The 17,500-nt window shown below is 42.8% G+C and overlaps 2 protein-coding genes across 9 annotated transcripts in view; one reads left to right on the forward strand and one right to left on the reverse strand.

Annotated features, from left to right (window-relative positions):
- hmbox1a (homeobox containing 1a) overlaps nucleotides 1-4,485 on the forward strand; it is an 11,910-nt gene extending 7,425 nt beyond the window's left edge. The window contains exons 8-9 of one of the 6 annotated variants that reach the window (XM_060880505.1): nucleotides 305-423; nucleotides 1,107-4,485. In XM_060880505.1, coding sequence (XP_060736488.1) covers nucleotides 305-423; nucleotides 1,107-1,250 — 263 coding nt within the window. In that variant the 3' untranslated portion in view covers nucleotides 1,251-4,485. Of the gene's footprint in view, nucleotides 1-304; nucleotides 424-970 lie in introns of all 6 variants that reach the window. The other 5 variants (XM_060880506.1, XM_060880508.1, XM_060880509.1 and 2 more) reach the window with 5 other exon arrangements.
- Nucleotides 4,486-5,723: 1,238 nt separating this feature from the next.
- kif13ba (kinesin family member 13Ba) overlaps nucleotides 5,724-17,500 on the reverse strand; it is a 34,829-nt gene continuing 23,052 nt past the window's right edge. For 2 of the 3 annotated variants that reach the window (XM_060880521.1, XM_060880520.1), the window contains exons 23-40: nucleotides 16,635-16,792; nucleotides 16,227-16,359; nucleotides 15,476-15,622; nucleotides 15,314-15,343; nucleotides 15,140-15,239; nucleotides 14,338-14,464; nucleotides 14,086-14,141; nucleotides 13,842-13,966; nucleotides 13,243-13,419; nucleotides 12,877-12,969; nucleotides 12,598-12,750; nucleotides 12,364-12,441; nucleotides 12,111-12,164; nucleotides 11,885-12,017; nucleotides 10,688-10,815; nucleotides 10,512-10,577; nucleotides 9,762-10,428; nucleotides 5,724-9,535 (exon numbers count right to left, since the gene is read on the reverse strand). In XM_060880521.1, the coding sequence (XP_060736504.1) occupies nucleotides 9,330-9,535; nucleotides 9,762-10,428; nucleotides 10,512-10,577; nucleotides 10,688-10,815; nucleotides 11,885-12,017; nucleotides 12,111-12,164; nucleotides 12,364-12,441; nucleotides 12,598-12,750; nucleotides 12,877-12,969; nucleotides 13,243-13,419; nucleotides 13,842-13,966; nucleotides 14,086-14,141; nucleotides 14,338-14,464; nucleotides 15,140-15,239; nucleotides 15,314-15,343; nucleotides 15,476-15,622; nucleotides 16,227-16,359; nucleotides 16,635-16,792 (2,631 nt within the window). In that variant the 3' untranslated portion in view covers nucleotides 5,724-9,329. The remainder of the gene's footprint in view (nucleotides 9,536-9,761; nucleotides 10,429-10,511; nucleotides 10,578-10,687; nucleotides 10,816-11,884; nucleotides 12,018-12,110; nucleotides 12,165-12,363; nucleotides 12,442-12,597; nucleotides 12,751-12,876; nucleotides 12,970-13,242; nucleotides 13,420-13,841; nucleotides 13,967-14,085; nucleotides 14,142-14,337; nucleotides 14,465-15,139; nucleotides 15,240-15,313; nucleotides 15,344-15,475; nucleotides 15,623-16,226; nucleotides 16,360-16,634; nucleotides 16,793-17,500) is intronic. The other variant, XM_060880522.1, reaches the window with a different exon arrangement.

Raw genomic sequence — 17,500 nt, forward strand, 5'->3', positions numbered from 1 at the left:
TCTTTTATTGCTTAAAGAGGAGGATTAATAAATATATTATTATAAAGATACCTAAGGAAAGTGAATTGGACTCGTGTTATTTATTTAGTTTTATTCAAACCTTGCAATTTTCTGTCCTAGAAATAAGCCCCGCCTCCTGTTTGCCCTAAAAGGCAATGTGTTAGTAATGTGTATTTTTAACAGAACAGGAAGGGAAAAGCTTGCTAGTGTTTTTATTACGCGTATAAAGCGGCGTGCACGTGGACGTTGCGCGCCCGAGTCCGCTCTGACCTCCGATATGGCAAGGTGTGTTTTTTTTTCGAAGAAGCAGCAATCCTGGAGACTCATGGGCTTGAGGTGCAGAGTCCAGGTGGTCACTCCAACAGCGATGAGATCGACGGCAACGACTTCAGCGAGCCTGGCGCTGAGCCGGGGTTAGGGACGGTAAGGACCGCATTTAACTCCACTTCATTTCCAGCCTCCACTGTTTAGCTGTAAGATTTAACACAGACTATAAAGGTCAATTTCTCCACCTGTTACAAAACTGTGACTGAATTGTCTTGGGATAAGAGAGCAGTGGCCACAGGCTTTGTGTTCGGTGTCATCCTCCTTCCAGGTACATAAGTAATGCCTAGTGCTGGATCACCTCTTTACTTACACTACATTAACGCTATGTAGCTCTGAAGCATTGAGAGCTTTTAAAGCCTCATGATGGACAAAGTGTGACTTTTTCCACTGCACATTGTACCAGAATCTTCTAAGCCTTGGACTTGCAGATCATCGCCATGATAAAAGGTCAGAAAAAACGACTAATCAGTCGAGTAAATCCAAGCTATTATTATGTCAGGCTAAACAATTACACAAAGAAGCTCTGCTCTGTGATTGACGTCCAGAATGGTAGACGGTTCCTGTTTGGGACGCTTCCTGTCTTTAAAAGTCCAGTGGAAACAGAAAAAAAAAACGCCCTAAAAGGCCACTCTTGCGTTTGTAGGTACCAACTTTGCTCTCTGGTTGGTTGGAGCATCCCATGGGGGCAGGGCTGGGCTCAAGCAGTGGGGGCGGGGCATCGAGCTGATTGGCTTCAGATTGACGGCTGTGTCCTGGTCTTGTCGCCCCTCCCCCACCAGGACGAGAGCCCGGGAGCGAGCGAGCACCAGGACCCCATCAGCCTTGCGGTGGAGATGGCGGCAGTCAATCACTCCATCCTGGCGCTGTCACAGCAGGGCAGGGGCGGCAGCGACGTCAAGGCCGAGGTGCTCGATGAAGACTGAGGACTATTTACACACACACACACACACACACACACACACACAGCATCGCATTTACACACTGTATCTGCCAAAGGAGGAGACGGCTCTGGGACGAGGAGTTGGGGAGCCACGTGATGCTAGTTTTACGACTATTTAAAGCATATGTTCAAAATTTAATATAATATTTATAGGAAAATTAAGCATTTCATTAATTCTGTTAATACGTACACGTTGTTTAATCCTCCTTCCTGTGGAAGCCTTGTGGGAAACTAACACACACATGCATGCTAGTTACACTAGTTCAATTCCTCAGGCCTTTGTAAACAAACAAAGCCTTTTTATTATGGAAAAGTTAAAAAATCCGTGTCGGCTTTCCTTCTACAGCCTTTACTGTAATATTTAAATAGGTTCTGTGTTGTAGAAACGAGCTATTTGTCAAATTTGGCCATAAAAATCCCAAAAAGCGAAAAAGCCGTTTATTATTTCCAGCGCCCTCTGCTGCCTGCAAACTAAATTACAGTCGCTGTGACATATTTCCTATTTGCCCAGCACTGACTCCACCCCCTTTATCCAAACCTTTTAGGGTTAAAGGAATGCTGGAGGCGGAGCTGATTTTCAGGCCAGAAATATTTAAACACAAGTCTGAAAATCAGAATGAACCAAAATAGATGATTATTACACATAAAAAATTTAGAAACCTCACCTTTAAGGCAAACACTAGTGTTTTATCTAATATTTTAGATGGAAAAGTATCACTCCCCTTTTCCTTCTCTCTCTGTCTCTCTCTTTCTGTCTGTAAGTCTGTCTCTCTGTCTGTAAGTCTGTCTCTCTGTCTGTAAGTCTGTCTCTCTGTCTCTCTCTTTCTGTCTCTGTCTCTCTCTGTCTGTAAGTCTGTCTCTCTCTCTGTCTCTCTGTCTGTAAGTCTGTCTCTCTGTCTCTGTCTCTCTCTGTCTGTAAGTCTGTCTCTCTCGGTCTCTCTCTGTCTCTCTCTTTCTGTCTCTGTCTCTCTCTCTTTCTGTCTCTGTCTCTCTCTGTCTGTAAGTCTCTCTCTCTCTCTCTCTCTCTCTCTCTCTCTCTCTCTCTGTGTCTGTCTCCCTGTCTCTGTCTGTCTCTCTCTGTGTCTGTCTCCCTGTCTCTGTCTGTCTCTCTCTGTCTGTCTCTCTCTCTCTCTCTCTCTCTCTCTCTCTCTCTCTCTCTCCGTCTCCTCCTCTGTAAGTTCACTGATCTTCATCACCTCCAGGCTGGACACCGTGACCTCTTGTCGTCTAGCTGCCTGTAAACACGACTCTCCTCAACAGTCCTGAGATCACATGAGCCTTATCAATGATCATGTACTTCATCCTCCTCTGTATCATCATCATCATCATCATCATCATCACCACCACTCGCCCAGGGTCTGCTACACATCTTAGGCTTCTTTAAAAGCAATCGGACAAATGCTGTTAACCGTACCGTGTGTAACCTCATAGTATTGTGGATCAGGGTGCTGTTCGGAACTCTACAGAGAATCGGGTGTAACACAGAGGCCCTGATTTACATAAGAAGTGGGCGTGGTTTTAGAGGATGAAACTTTACGAAAGTTTTTTGCGTCCCCGATAGTCGAAAGTTCGATTAAAAACTACAAACTATTAACGCAAATTAAAAGTATAATCGGTTCACTATGTACCTTTAACGTACACGTGTTCAATAGGAAATTTAGATTTTAACCTGGACGAGCTCTCAGAGTGGGAGGGGCTTAATGTCTCTTATATGTCAATCATGACGACGCTAGCCAATCCTGGGTGTTCTCGATGAAACACCTCCTCTATTTAAACCGTATCGTCATGGATACACTGTACATCATTTTAAGAAGCTTCTTAATCGTTTTTATGATCCTAATCTGGCGTAGGGTCTAAATTTAAACCTCCTTCCGACTGACACCAATCTAATTTTACCTGCCGTCAGGTTGTGTTCATTTACACACCGCTCACGGAGCGGCTTTCAGGTTTAATACATCACACTGTAGGTGCTAAATTAATCTGTTTGCATTTCTTTGTACTTTTACAGAGAAACAACCGAACGCCATTTGCTATTTAGTATAGATCGGAAATCGCAATGCGGTCGATTTTTCTTTAATACACACGCAAAGCTTTAAGTAAAGCAGGACGTGTGACTGTAGATGCATCACTCAGAGCTCGAACTGAATGATGGTCGCAGGTGAACCTTCAGATTGTGTACAGAATTTAACACGCATGCGCAGAACTAATAACGTCGGGTTCTCGGTTTTTATCCGTATTACTGCCGGACGTCAGGAACGGAGTGGATTTAAGGCAGTGAAAAGAAAACGTTTGGTTCTTGTCTGATCGAAGGATAGCGTGGAAACGTGAAACTGACCTCATAGACAAAACGTTCAGTTTAAAATGAAGTTGAATGAACCGAAACCTTCCCAACGTTAAAGGGAATTAACGTTAAAATTCACGATTCGTCTTAAAGTGTGGAAGGGAATAAAATGTTCAGGAGTTAGGATTAAACGAAAGATTTTATTTTTCAGAATTCTCGATTTCAGGAAATCATTTCACCGTCTGTTAGTGCGGACTGTTTACTTTGGGTTGCCTGTTGAGTAAAAAGAACTCATTTAAAAGTTTTAGTTAATTGAGAAAGTGGCATTCGACAATCTTTAATTTTCTCGAGATCACAGCGATGTGTTCAAGGTTTCTTTTTCGTGTGTGTGTGTGTGTGTGTGTGTTTCATCATCAGCACTTAATATTTATTTCATGACATATGAAAGCGCTTGTCAGCTCCAGTCTGACGCGGATCTGACCTCTGATACTAATCCCTTTATTCCGTCCAAACGTTTCGTGTTTAGTTCTCACACTTCTCTCTTTAGTGATGTCAGAGAGGAACCCAAACGGTACCGGAACCACAACCACAACCCAAATCCTGCGATCAGGGTGAACGAGCAGGCGGACATTTCTGTCGGACAGGAAATCAGGAGCTTGACTGTCCTGTCGATCTGTCCGTGTTTAATATGTGAATATATTAAAATCTATATAAATCTATAAATATTCTACGACGCAAATACTGTTGTATCAACTGCAGATAGTTAAATCCTGTAACTTCTATTTCAGAATTTAGTGCCTTTTTTTGGACAGTAGACTGTTCAGTAATTAATATGTAGTATATGTTTGCTTTATGACTTTTTTAAGACTTTTTTTTTTAAACCTGTGTTTATTTTAGTACTGTATCTTCTAGAGAATAAAGTCTAAATCAATGACGAGCTCTAAACTGCAGATGCTTCTTTTGTAAATAAACAGTTCGTTCCTAAGTGTGTGTGTGTGTGTGTGAGAGAGAGAGATGTGATTTTCTTAGCATCCTTCCTTACCAGGAAGTACATAAGGTCAGGTTAGAAACACTGGACAGAGTGTTTACAGTCAACATCCTACATCTTACAGAGTGAGAGAATGAGGGAATGAATGGGTGAGGGATCTCCAGGACCAGGAACCTACATGAACTAGGAGTTAAGCAGCAGAAAATATAAACTGAAGAAAATTAAATGGTGGGGGTCACGGTGTCTTAGTGGTTAGCACGTTCGCCTCAGACCTCCAGGGTTGGGGGTTCGATTCCCACCTCCACCTTGTGTGTGTGGAGTTTGCATGTTCTCCCCGTGCCTCGGGGGTTTCCTCCGGGTACTCCGGTTTCCTCCCCCGGTCCAAAGACATGCATGGTAGGTTGATTGGCATCTCTGGAAAATTGTCCGTAGTGTGTGATTGTGTGAGTGAATGAGAGTGTGTGTGTGTGTGTGTGTGCCCTGTGATAGGTTGGCACTCCGTCCAGGGTGTATCCTGCCTTGATGCCCGATGACGCCTGAGATAGGCACAGGCTCCCCGTGACCCGAGGTAGTTCGGATAAGCGGTAGAAGATGAATGAATGATGAAAATTAAATGGTGTGAAAGAACAACAAAAAAAGAAGATGGATCCAAAATAAAGACACAAAAGAAAAAGGAGACAGAAGAAAGAAAATCGACTAAATACAAAAAGGAAGGAAACAAGTTGAGAAACAACGATCATGTGAAAAGGTTAGAAGTGAAAATACAACAGAGGGAAGAAGGATCTGAAAGAACGTGAAAAAAAAAAACAGAACATTTTATAAGAAAACAGAAGGAAGAGGAAGAAAGGGACAATACACTCTTTCCCCAGGCTAATCACGGCGAGACCCGGTGATCCTGAGGGTACGTGAGGTCACGTAGGTGGAAGAGGACGGAGAACGTTTACAGAGAGTAAGAACGTGAAAAGGAGAAACAAAATACAAGAGAAACTTTGGGTTAAAGAAAAAGAGACAAATAAATGAGTATCAGTGAGTATTTTAACCTGCACTTTAACTGTCTTTTTTTATCTGTGTGCTTCTGTGATAAGTGAATTTCCCCACAGTGGGATCAATAAAGTCTCTTATCTTCAACATCTTTAGAGGAAGAGAGAGAGAGAGAGAGAGAGAGAGAGTCAATGAGAAGCAGTTGGTTTGATAAATCAGTCGTTTTTATTTTTTCTTTCCACAGAGATTACTGTACAGTCGATATAAAAGAAATTATAAATGAATTATTATACATGATTACTCTTTGGATATCAGCATCAAATTACAAATAATTAAATTAATCCCAAACTTGTGCTCAGACTGGACACACACACACGCGTGCGCGCGCACACACACACGCACACACACAGAGCAGTTGATGAGTGTGTGTTAGTGGAAGTGGCAGCCTGAAGCTCTGTAGAGAGAAACTTCACTTCACTCCAGTGAGAAAATGAGCCGAGAGCAAACAGGCAGGAGAAACCAGTTCATGGGGTTGGGGGTGGTGGGGGGTGGTGTGGGGGGTGGTGGTGGTGGTTGTGTTTAAACATTGCACGTTTAGCCGTGTCGGAGTCACCAGGTCCAGCTGAAACTGAGCTGAAAGGACACTTTGTGGTGGCTTTAATATTTTTCTATTGCTGAGGATCAGAGTCAGTTTTGAGGAAAGGAACACGTGAGATACGTAAAAAAAACGTACAAAAACGTACCGTTCCTGGACCAGGAGCAGGTCACGAGACACGATAACAAGAAATCGTCAATAAATTGGTGATAATTAACTAAATAAACTGCACTTTAGAGTTAAATCCTAAATGTAACTTTAGCGTTTAAATGACGACGGTCTAACGACGGAGCTGCGAGTCAACGAGCTCTTTAATGTGAGAAACAAGAAGAGTTTTCTGTCCGTTAGCAAGCTTACGCTTCGGCATCGTGATTGAAAACGTGAGTTTGTCGTCTTCCTATTGGTGGGTTTCAGATGAGTGTCGTCAGTGGGGTCTTAATAAGACCTCTGATCACAAAGTACCGGGTTCTGTGTGTGAAATCATGACGGAAATCATACAGTTTAACACCAGGGATTCTTTACAGTCTGCAACAATTCATCATCATCATCATCATCATCATCATCACCAACAGCCACATTTACAACACTGGATACCATAAAAGCATAAAATGTTTAAGATGTTAATTTGAGCTTCATTAAATGCATAATACTTATAAAAACAACCCTGGGGTAGAGAGGGAAAGAGAGACAGACGGACGGACAGACAGACAGACGGACGGACAGACAGACAGAATGAACATCTTTCAAATTATAAATCACAACGGACACGTTTATAACGCTCATGCTACACGTGCAATACACACTATTCGTCATAACGTTGTGAGGGGCGGGGCCAAGCGGTTGGCTACCGATTTCTGACAGGGGCGGGGTTTATAGGCAAATATTCTACAAGTTACCGTGGCGAATGTTTAAACTGGTGTAAAATAGGACGGTGTAAACAAAAAGTGACTCAAGTATGAAGTCAATATGCAAGATTTTTTTTCCTGTCTATGAAATTGCTAAAAATCATGATTATTTAACAGTAACCTCTGATATCGGCGCTCGTCTGCCAGTCGGATCAGAGCAGCGCTGTTCAGCTACTCGTGCGTAATCTGTCAGATATCTTGCTGCACAAGGCACACGGATGTGATTAACAAATAAGATGCATTTTAGAGGCAAGACTTGTGCGATGATGAGATGATGAAGCCACACACACACACACACACACACACACACACACACACACTAAACAGTTCTATTAATTAGAAGTCTTCCCCCTTCCTAGGGACACTTGTGAGTTAAAAAGATGATGGCTTTATTATTTCAGCACCTCGGTTAGATTTAATCTTGCTATAAAACAGACACTCGTATCTAATCTCGACACTCGTATCTAATCTAAATCAAATGTGCAATGTTATAATTTAAAGGGATTCCTAAATTGAAAACTTTAAGATCAAAAAAATTCCACAGCTATCAATAAATCATTAAAATATACTTTAATAAAATCAATATTGCATTCGATTTCAGAAATCACATTAAGGACGTTCACCCTGCGTTCACACCAACAAGTGACAAAGTGAGATTTTGTCAATTTCACGCTAAAGCTGTGACGCGACAAATCCGAACGACTTGCTCGCACGATTCCCCGAACTGTCGTTTCATCTTCTCTTTTCTTGTAGAACCTCTTAATAAATGCATATATAGACGTTAAGAAGAAAACTAAAGCTTGGAAGAAAGCGGCCGAGATCGATGATCAATGGTTGGATACGTCGCTAGTACAGCTAGCTAGATCGCTAACGGCGTGCTAGTGTGAACACAGAGTAAGGATTAAAATGCAATGGTATAACCCATCTCTCTGGTCTGCTCCCATGTGCAAGAACTCGTTCGTGCTCTTCATACTGAAGTACGTGCATCTCCGACTGCGTGATAAGGGCAAAACATTTAATACTTTCTCTTGGAATGAGAATTTGAAGTTCGTTCCCCTTTCGCTTCACACAAATGAAGACAGCGTAGCCTCGGGAACTGCCAGGATTTGCTCCGTCCTCTTATCTTAAGTGGCGTGTTCGCTGAATCCAAAGCTCCTCGTGGAAGACTCGACTTTATAAACCACTGATATCATCTCACATTTCATCCAACGTTCACGTGCCAATCCTAACTGGAGGTTTATCACTCTGATCTACATGCTCTGAGGTATGTAGTGGTCTTCCCACCGTATGAGCTACATTATTTTCTTTCTTCTTATTCTTCCTCTCCCACATACAACTTCCCGTTTTTAGGCTTATTCGTACTAAACACGACGCATCATGAAAGTGGAAACACGCCTGCTCCGTTCGCTGTTCCTTCGTTGTGGTTATATCTCAGACAAACTACAGGGAGCTGAACCCCAGCAGCGCTCGATCACTCGCTCGCTCGTACGCTCGCTTACAGGATTCCGTTTATCTAATCTATCGGATCATTAGATGATCTATGGAAGGAACACTTCAGTTGATGCAACACTTGGTGCTTTTCCCACGTACGCACACAAAGGTTTTATTTTTAAAATAAGTATCGTACGTCTAAAACGTGAGCGATCAATGTGATGCTTCTTAAATGATCTAAAATCCAGTGAAATTAAGCTTTAAAAACTAGAAGATTCTTTCTTCTTCTAGCACATTATACAGAAACCGTTTGGTGTGAAAAGGCCTTTAAATGAACAAACCAAGTATTTTACATATATATGTATGTGTATGCGCATAAACAACACTTCTGGCGTCTTTTGATGCAGAACCTGCTTTTTCTTTCGTTGGACACAAACGCAAACTCGGACCAATCCCTGAGATCAGACCACGACCTAACAGAAGGCTTTCTCGCTAGTGTTAAAGGAGGAGTAAGGAATGACTTAAAAATAAAAACAAAAACCAAACTGAATCACAAAGGCACATTCAGGATACTCCACACAGGTTAGTCACTAAAGAGAAAGAATATTAATCATGCCTAATGACATAAAAACGAGTCTACAAAAGGACTCGAGAGAATCGGGGCAGGATAAAGATGACCGAGAGAACAGGGCTTCTCAATCGATTCGAGTTTGGACTCGTACAGTTTATTCGGTGTTGAGATGCGACTCGTCATGTGAGCAGGTACGCTGGTGTTGTGGTGAGAACGAGGGAACTCTGTAGCTCTGTGTAGAACCAAGCACCCGGGATTTATACAGCACATGTGCAGGAATGCGATTTTGTCATAGAGTAAGGAACGGCGTTCAGTTACTCCAGGATTTGCGGTTCTCTGCTTTCTGATTGGTCAGAACTGAACCGGCTTTAACCTGTAGGAACTCTCCACTACGCCGGTTCTCCACGTGCTGCTTAGACGAGTCGCGTCGACTCACTCGGTCCGGCCGCACAATGACTCCGTGACCGGGGTCGCAGCGGAAATACTGACGGCCCCCTACAGAGCCATCGTTTTTACCTGGCAGGAGGAAAATTCACTTAAAGTATTCTGTAAGAACCAGAGACATCAACTCTAACCCACTGTGGCTTATATTCCTATATAATATAAGTGATATTGTGATAAAGAGCTTTTATGAGTTTCACTTCCAATATACATTTATTTTATTTTTAAGCAAGTTAAAGTCTCAAGTTAAGCAGATCCGGTTATTAGTGCGGAATTAAATTTTACACCTTGCATGACTGACCTGCTGGAGTGTCGAGCTCCACTCCTACCCAGATGCCCTCTGAGGAGTCCACTTGCCCGACGTAACGCACTGTGCCACACTTACTGTTGGCAACCATGACGCTTTCTCCAACTCTGAGCCACTGAGGGAGTTCGGCTTCTCTGTTCGTTTTGTCAGAGCTGAACTCTGCCCTGACTCTCCCTCCTCTCTCCTTCTCGTCCTCGGGCAGGATGGGGCTAAATGACCTGAGGTTTGAGGGCTTGACCCTCTGGAGGGAGAACGCATAATCTGTAGCAGCTTTCGGTACTAAACTAGGGACGGTTACTAGTTTTGCTTCGGCATGAGAACAGGGAACGCCGTTCCGAGCCGCGGACTGTAGGTCTTTGAGTTTCTGCTGAGGTTCCTCGACGTATTTTTGCCCCGTTTCTGCAGGAGGAACGCCTTTACATTCGCATTCATCTGTGAGCCGAAGAGCTGTATCGTAGGTGTTGGGGCTTGGGGTAAGGTCCCCAGACGCAGCAGAGACATCAGAGAGGGTTGCAATGGAGACGCTGGTAGAGAAATAGCCACTGGAAGCTTCACTGATGGGGCTGAGGGGCAGCTCATGAGATTCCTGCATGGAGGAGGTGGATGCATCAGGGCTGTCTGAGGGTTTTTCAGAGACGAGATTCCTTCCGATCACCGGCACCTGATGAAAGGCATGAACACCACCACAGAATAACTTAACACTGCTTATCACATGCTATTCCCATCTAGGGTTGAGGAACTTACCGGTTCTACTCGACCTCTGCTTTCTTCTGGGCTGCTGCTAGTTTGCATCATGATACGAGGCACGTGCTGGAAGTTTGGATAAAAAGTTACTTTATTTCACCTTTAAAGCCTTTTTCTCGTTGTTTTCCTGAAATCTACATGTATATTAACACTTGATCTACAGTATCACTGTATACCTGTTGTGGAGAGGGACGCAGGTCCTTCTTGTCTTCACGAGCTGGGAAAAGGGATTTAAGCAGCTTGGGCATCTGCGGGACGAGGGCCTTGACTGGGGAGAAATAAAAAGCAGCAAGCCCTGAAAGGCCTGAGGGGAGGTCGGGGAACAGACGGAGGAAGAGGAGGAGGAAGAGGAAGAGAAGAGGAACAAAGGGAAGGAAGAGACGGTGACAGTGACAGGGAAACAAGGACGGGCATGACGGAGGCAGGCGGGGAAGAGTGTGAGAAGTTGAAGACCACACTGACAACAAAAATATGGGAATCTGTTCTTACGGCTACAAAGTAAAACATTTATTTGTGTCACATATTCAAAAGGTTCTGTTTTGTAACCTCATTATTGCAATAAAAACACAAACATTTTCCATCTGACTCTACAGCATCAGCTGTGACTTTGTCTGCCTCATGATTTGGGCTTAAAAGGGAAAAGATGGGGCTGAAAAAAGAAACGAGCCATTTTTTATGTATGAAAATATTGTGAATTGTTTTTATGGATCGATAATGATGATAATCGCATTATTACGTTCTCTTTTTTTTTTAAATTGCTTATAGAATCAATAAAAAGATCACGAATATGCAACAAAAATAAATAAATCTATTTTACTTTAGCGCCGAAGGACCGATTTGTCCTCAGCGTATACCTACGTAAGATTACAGTGCTGTTGCATGCAGCTTACAAAAATTGTGGCCCATTTCGAACATTCATTCATTCATCTTCTACCGCTTATCCGAACTACCTCGGGTCACGGGGAGCCTGTGCCTATCTCAGGCATCATTGGGCATCAAGTCAGGATACACCCTGGACTTAGTGCCAACCCATCACAGGGCACACACACACACACACTCTCATTCACTCACACAATCACACACTAGGGACAATTTTCCAGAGATGCCAATGAACCTACCATGCATGTCTTTGGACCGGGGGAGGTACCCGGAGGAAACCCGGGGAGAACATGCAAACTCCACACACACAAGGTGGAGGTGGGAATCGAACCCCGAATGTGTAATTAACATGCACCAGAAACGCACAACAGAGTGTAAAGTTGATCTAATACAGGGCCGTATGTTAGATTAACGAAAAGTAAAAGCATTAAAGTAGAGGAGATGATGGAGATGAAGTGACACGGTCACAGAGGAGTACGGCACGGCCAGTTTACCTTGTTCTGGATCCTGGGTTTGTGACGGGCTCTGGCTCTGTGGTGGCGGTGTGGGTTCTCTGGTGGGCCGAGGAAGCGTGCGGCTGAACTGCGGAGCGGTCAGGAAGATGTCCTGCTGACTTTCCCATCGATTCTTTACACAAACACACACACGAAAAGTCAGTCACTTTTAGAATTGTACATGCTCCATTTGTGCAAAAGAAAACAGGAAGTCCAGTTTGCTCACCTTGTTGTCTTCCAGGCTCGAGTTTAGAGACAAATCCTGTCTGCTCCCAGATAACTACAGTATATATATATATTAAAAAAAAGACACATACGCATAAAAGTTTTTGATCAAATCATTATAGAAAAATAAATACTATGCATCATTTACTTCCATACATTGGTCTGCATCACGGACCTCGCATTCAGAGCTACATACACAGATCATGAGAACATTTAACTCGGATTGTTCTTTATATAAGCTTTAGTGTCCTTACCCTGTGCACGCTAGGCGAGCTGAGACTCCGTCTGCTCCCCTTTCCTTTACCAGCCAAGTGTTCCTTCACAGCCACCTCCTGAAAACACACAACCATCATCAGACATCTAACAACACTGACGCTCACTATCACAGGTCTGTACTAATGACTGGTTATGATGATCAATGATGATCATGATCAATCCCTCACCTAAACCACACTCCCAATCCCAAACAATCATCAAACATAAGTGACCTGTCTCAGGCGATCCAGCGTGAGGATGTTTTCCACAGCCAGGACACTGCGTAGGTATTTCTCTATGGCTGCCTCGTTGTCTGATGATTTGGGGTTCTCTGTGTTGGCGGCTATGCGGGCGAGCATCTCCCTGTCCTCGGAGCTCTGAGCATCCTGGATATCAACACAGTTGCACGTGCCATAAACATTACGCGAGGTCATAATGCAAATAACCGACAGCTTGCAGCTAGAACATTTCCACCTTGTGTCCGACACCAACATTATTGCTCGCTTGCTTACCCCTGGGATATTGGACACAACCTCGAAGGTCACCCCGCAGCCAGGCACTGTGCTCCGTGTGGACATTCTCTTTAGAAAGTTCTGGGCAAAACCCTGAATACCCGCAGACAAACATTTCAGCTTAAAGAACATCAAGTTTCCACTGGGTATAAATTCAGAATCGTGCTGGTTTTTGGCTCTCGGCACTTTTGTGCACTGTACAGTAACATGATGCTAAGAGCTTAAGATATATATTAAGATATATTCAGTGGTTGAAAAAACCAACAGTCACGTTGTTACCTTTAAAATCCTCTAAAGTTGATAATAAAAACAGCCTGGTTAAGAGTGAATATAAAAAAGAGAAAAGAATCAAGAGAAGGATTCGACCTGTCGTCCGGCAAGATTCACGCAGACGCGTTTGCGCAGGACGAGCTGCATCTCTGCCGGGTGGCTGAGCTGCACCACAGCGCGTATGGTGAGGTAGACCCTCTGGTCTGGAGCTCCGCCTCGACTCAACTGAGGACACTCATGAACCGTGGAGTCCCAGGAGGCCTCGGCTTTTACCTGCAGCAATACAGCATCACGTAGGGTTAAGAGGTTTGGTCAGATCATCACTCAGTTTCCTAAATGTTGGTATTGTTGGTAATGTTGTATTAGTGACTTGGGGGAAGTCGTGGCCTAATGGTTAGAGAGTCTGACTCCTAACCCTAAGGTTGTGGGTTCGAGTCTCGGGCCGGCAATACCACGACTGAGGTGCCCTTGAGCAAGGCACCGAACCCCCCCCGACTGCTCCCCGGGGTGCCGCAGCATAAATGGCTGCTCCGGGTGTGTGTTCACGGTGTGTGTGTGTGTTCACTGCTGTGTGTGTGTGCACTTTGGATGGGTTAAATGCAGAGAACGAATTCTAAATATGGGTCACCGTACTTAGCCGTACGTCACGTCACTTTCACTTTGACGTATCAGAGCCCTAAACGCAATTCCCTCACCTCTCCATCGTAGTGCTTAACGATCTGCAGATCAAAAAAGTCGTCCTCGTCCTCTCCGCTCAGTAGAGCGTCCCAGCCGCCAGCTTCTGGGCTCTCCAGGTTTTCTTGGGAGCTAAAATCATCAGCTAAATTGGAGACAAAAAGGGAAAGAATAAAAAGAAAAATAGCAGTTATAAGTTTTTTTTTTAAAACATCAGCCCAAACTGGAGTTTTAGGCGTTTCAAAAGTGTTCGCGTGAACATACCACTTAGGTCAAGGAAGAGGACTGGAATGTGCGTTTCCATCCCAGGCACCGGGACCCTGCACCAGACAAAACATCAACATTTCAGTGTCAGTGTTCTGAACCTGACAGAGAGTTAATGTTAATGTGTAGGAAACTTATTAACTCCTTTACACTTAGTATCTATAAATGAACATTAAGACACATTAATTTTCATTAGTATTAATAATAATTACATATAGTAATAATAATGAAAATTCTAAACTAAAGCCTCACCACTCTGCAGGAGCTCCTGGGATGCCGCTGCCAGCAGAGGGCACCATCACCGCATTCCTCTCCTCGGTGAGAGTCAGCCGGCACTCGAGCAGCTGTGCCTCACGCTCCATATCGTCCTCTGATTTATCTGATCACACACAAGGATCACGTTTCATGACACTAACATCCAAAGCGCAGCCTAACATCAGCCGAGACTCTTCGGTCTGAACTGGACGATATTTTCCTCAATTTTTGCTGTTCTGTCAGCAGAAATCAGGTAATCAGATATTAATCCATAAAAATATTAAAAAACTGCAGCCATTGCACACGGAATTCATCCAAAGCTCTTTTCCCCTGTTCAAAAATTCTAGATCTTTTTTTACACATTCAACTTTCCCTTGTTTAGCAGCCAAACACAAACTTGACTATAAAGTCGACTACATTATTTTTTTTTTAATCAATTATACAAACAGAGCAGCCAAAAATCAAAGACTAAAAAAACTGCACATGTATTTACTAAAGGATATACAAAAAGACCTTATTGAAATCCTTTATTACTTAATATTTTTATAATTATCCAGCTATGGATACACCCTTTTTTTATTTGTACGTATTTATTTATTTATTTTTAAGCGTTAAACCCGATTCTTCAGTTTCTTATTCGTATTTCATTTCCGTCAGCAAAACAGCCTCAGGTTTAAAAAGCTCATCCGTAAAAATAAAAAAAATAAAAAGTCTGGAGCTCAGATTCCCAGCTTGATTATATAAAAATGTTTGGACTCTGATTTGAAACAGAGGAGGAAAGTGCAGCAGGACAACTAACCTGTTTTGCTGACCAGACTCTGGAGATGCTCGTCCAGGTACTGCTGTCTCTTAGTGAGAGCGGCCAGCCATTGGTGTCTGAGCCGCTCCAGGTCTCGATCCTGTGAACAAACGGTTGATCTTTAACCTCAACATGGGAAACACTCCATATAAGTTTTAGTGTAAACCAACACACCTGATAGCTGTCAATTTCATCCCCTTCCGGCTGCGGAAACAGAAAAAGACCTTTCGTAAACTAATGGTGTAAAACATTTTGACTGAAAGTGGTTTAATGATTAAAAGGAACTTTTATACATACATCTTTTTATATAAAAATACATAAAGATTTGCATTGAACCTTTTCGGAGTTATTTCCTTTAGCGGGACAAGCCTGCCTGATCTCCACACAGCCGACGGACACGCCCAGAACGATCTCCGCTATCAGTGGCATAGTGCCAGAGTCCTGCACCGATCGCACCTCCACCTGCACCCGCCGGGACTGACCCTGCGTACACACGCACCCACGCACAAACAAACAAACAAATATAATACGCTTTTACATAGAGTACACCATCAAATGTTTACAGATGATTAAACATTTAATATAAAAATACATGTAAGAATATTATTGGAAAATATTCTGATCATCAAATTTTTAAAAGCGACATTTATAATTTCAGCTTCTGATGTCACAAATTAAGCTTGTATCATATGCAAATGATTATTAATTTAAAAAAAATAAAAAATTACATGCAAGACAAAAATCATTAAACCCAGAACGCTGGTTATTACAGCTAAATTTTATATATACACATATATATATATATATATATACACACATATATATATATATATATATATATATATATATATATATATATATACACACACATATATACATACACACACACACACACATTGGCTTGTTTTGTTTGGCTGTTCACTCATGTAGCTAGTTTACTAATATTCAACTATAAAAAAAAGGCAAATGGGTATTTGCATAATTCTGCATATTCATAAATCTGGATACTTTTAAAAATGAAAATGTCAATATCGTTCTTGTGGAATCTCAGAATAAAAAAAACAACGCGTTCGGGGCTTAACGGCACCTGTCGCAGCTGAAAGATGCCCCCTGTGCGAACATCTCCAGCTGACACCACTTCGACAGGCATGTATTCTCCGTTCTCGTTCAGTTCCAGGATCTGCACCCATAGCTCCAGTTTTCGTGTCACTTCGCTCCACCTGGGCAGAGGGTAAAATGACGGCACATCATACATGCACTTTCTGATGCGCACAAGTAGAATAAAGATGTATTGTGCTGCACTGTGCGGCATGTTGTACGCATTGTACTCGTCTGTATCGTATGACAGACACAAAGAAAATGTGGCACAGGGCCAGAGAAGATCTAAAATCAGTGAAGTGTAAACTTATCTGAGACTGCTCGTCTGTTCTGTGGGGGCGGTTTGTGTACCTTTGTCTGTTTTATAGCAGAGGAAGTGTTTTTCTTTGTTGTTCACCTGTCACGGAGCGTTCGAGTCTTGGCCTGAATAATGCTGAGGTCCCACAGGGCCAGGTTCCTGCCTGGATCAGCTTGTCTGTGGCCAAACACCTCAATAGCCAGCGCTCCCTCTGTCAGATACTCGATGAACTCCTCTGTTACTGCAACAGCCAGCTCCTAACACACACACACACACACACACACACACACACACACACACACACAAATAAATCCATACATGCATTTTCAGGGACATTATATAACTTGAAGGGTTGCAGAACTACCCAGGAAAAGAAACTAGGGAAAAAGGTGGTATGGTTAAAATGGTACAGCAACATAACTAAATAGTGATAGTGGTACACTGTCTCAGTTTGCAGCTCTGATAGTATTGCAGTGCAAATCCAAGGTTTAAATACATAAACTAACCACCTCTGCAGTCTCGTTGTGATTCATTACATATGAAAATCTTAAGAGTCAGAATTTCGCAGCACCTAAGATAACTCCCTTTACTTTAACTGACTGTTAGCTACAAGTAGTTTTTTGGTGTGTAAACGGTACGTAAGAGGCCATTTGGCCAAATCATGTTTCAGTAAAGTAACCATACTAACGTGACTCATGTAAAATAAACCTAAATGGTTCCCTTTTGCCTGAAAGTACCTAAAGCTGGTTTAAGGAACTATGAACTAGAAACTTAAACTCAGCCTAGTTCCTTTATTTGGAAGAAAAAACAACAAAAAATTCCTGAAAATGTTCCTCAGTGGAATCTACCTTGTGTCCCCTGCAAGTGTGCTATGAGAAATTAATATTATAGAAAGAAGTAGTTTAATTCGTTCACTTTAGTGTTTCTGAAGCTGCCGAATCAACGTTTTTTCTCCACGTTGCATC

Source organism: Tachysurus vachellii, chromosome 10 (genome assembly GCF_030014155.1).
Source record: "Tachysurus vachellii isolate PV-2020 chromosome 10, HZAU_Pvac_v1, whole genome shotgun sequence".
In the NCBI taxonomy this organism is placed as follows: domain Eukaryota; kingdom Metazoa; phylum Chordata; class Actinopteri; order Siluriformes; family Bagridae; genus Tachysurus; species Tachysurus vachellii.